At 62.2% G+C, this 1,305-nt stretch overlaps 1 protein-coding gene across 8 annotated transcripts in view; it reads right to left on the reverse strand.

Moving 5' to 3' along the window:
• Nucleotides 1-1,161, reverse strand: part of MAP4K3 (mitogen-activated protein kinase kinase kinase kinase 3) — a 65,973-nt gene extending 64,812 nt beyond the window's left edge. For 6 of the 8 annotated variants that reach the window (XM_077926716.1, XM_028724967.2, XM_028724969.2 and 3 more), the window contains exon 1: nucleotides 798-1,160. In XM_077926716.1, coding sequence (XP_077782842.1) covers nucleotides 798-905 — 108 coding nt within the window. In that variant the 5' untranslated portion in view covers nucleotides 906-1,160. Of the gene's footprint in view, nucleotides 1-797 lie in introns of all 8 variants that reach the window. The other 2 variants (XM_028724964.2, XM_028724963.2) reach the window with 1 other exon arrangement.
• Nucleotides 1,162-1,305: the final 144 nt, after the last annotated feature.

A 1,305-nucleotide genomic window follows, 5' to 3' on the forward strand; every position in this document is an offset into this window, starting at 1 on the left:
AAGACTGAGAATGGCCTCCAGGAAAGGGAAACCTGGCTGTCAGGTTGTGGGTGAAAACTGGCCTCTATTGACAAGAGCTGAGCATCTGAGGAATAGGGTAGTGGGCTGGGAGGGCATGGCATACAGACAAGGCCTGTGTTGACATAGGGTGACCCACCACTTCCTACCACCACACATAATAAACCAACTTCTTATCGCCCCACCTTGATCCTCCCATGTGGGGGGGGGGGAGGAAGAAGGGAGGGGGGGTCTGTATTATTTACTCAGGATGCCAAGCGACTGTATAGGAAACACTCTTAAGGTATGATCTTTCAGAATGCAATAAATAAATAAAAATAGATGGTGCACTGGGACTGCACCAGGAGAGGTATGCTGGTGTCACAATGACAAGTCAGAGAGAGAGAAGGAAATCTGTGGTTGCAGGTGACACCCCCCCTCCCAAACCTCCAAGGCACCCCCAAAAGAGCCAGGAGGGAGCAAAGTGGGGAAGTGGCGCCCCAATTCCACCCACAAGGGAGGGAGAGACCCAGATCCGGGAATAATGGGATGTACATCAAAGGGGAAGAATAACGGGGGTGAGGTTGACACTGGGATATGTGTGGATTTGGGAGAGGGGCTGCTGAGACACGGGTATGGGGCGGGCAGGCCAAGCAACCATCAAAGAGAGGAAGGGGGTCCTGCTAAAAGACACCCCCCCCCAAAGAAAGTGGAAAGGGGGAGGGGGAAGGGTCAGCTTTTGCAAGGGGGCGCGGAGAAAGGGGCTCTGCGGGATGCCCCGGAGAAGGCGAGGCGGGTACCTTGTAGACGTCGCCGTAGGTGCCGCTGCCGATGCGCTGGATGAGCTCGAAGTCCTCCTGGGGGTTCCTGCGGGAGAGGTCGCACACCCGCCCCCCGCCGGCGCTCATGGTGCGCCGCCCCCGGGAGCAGGGAGCGGCCCCCTCGCCCCGCTCCGACGCAGCAGCGGCAGCCACCGGGGGGGAGGGCGAGGTGCGCGGCGACGGAGAGGAGGGGGCGGGCGGGAGGAGGGCCAGCAGGTGGGCGACGTCGGGGGGGGGGAGGAGGAGGAGGGAGAGGGAGAGGGAGAGAAAAAGACCCGGAGCGATCACCGCCGCCAACGACGACGCCTCCCCCCTGCCTGCTCAGCCAACATGGCGCCCGGAGCCGCCGTCTGCGCACGCGCGCAGGTCCCCTCAGCAGCCCGGCGGTACCGCTTGCGAGAGGGAGGAGCCCAGGAGGAGGAGGAGGAGCCGGACAGACTCGCGGCCCCTCCCCGCACGCTCGGAGGGGCGGAGCTTAGCTAAAGGC

This window comes from Podarcis muralis, chromosome 3 (genome assembly GCF_964188315.1).
Source record: "Podarcis muralis chromosome 3, rPodMur119.hap1.1, whole genome shotgun sequence".
Lineage (NCBI taxonomy): Eukaryota > Metazoa > Chordata > Lepidosauria > Squamata > Lacertidae > Podarcis > Podarcis muralis.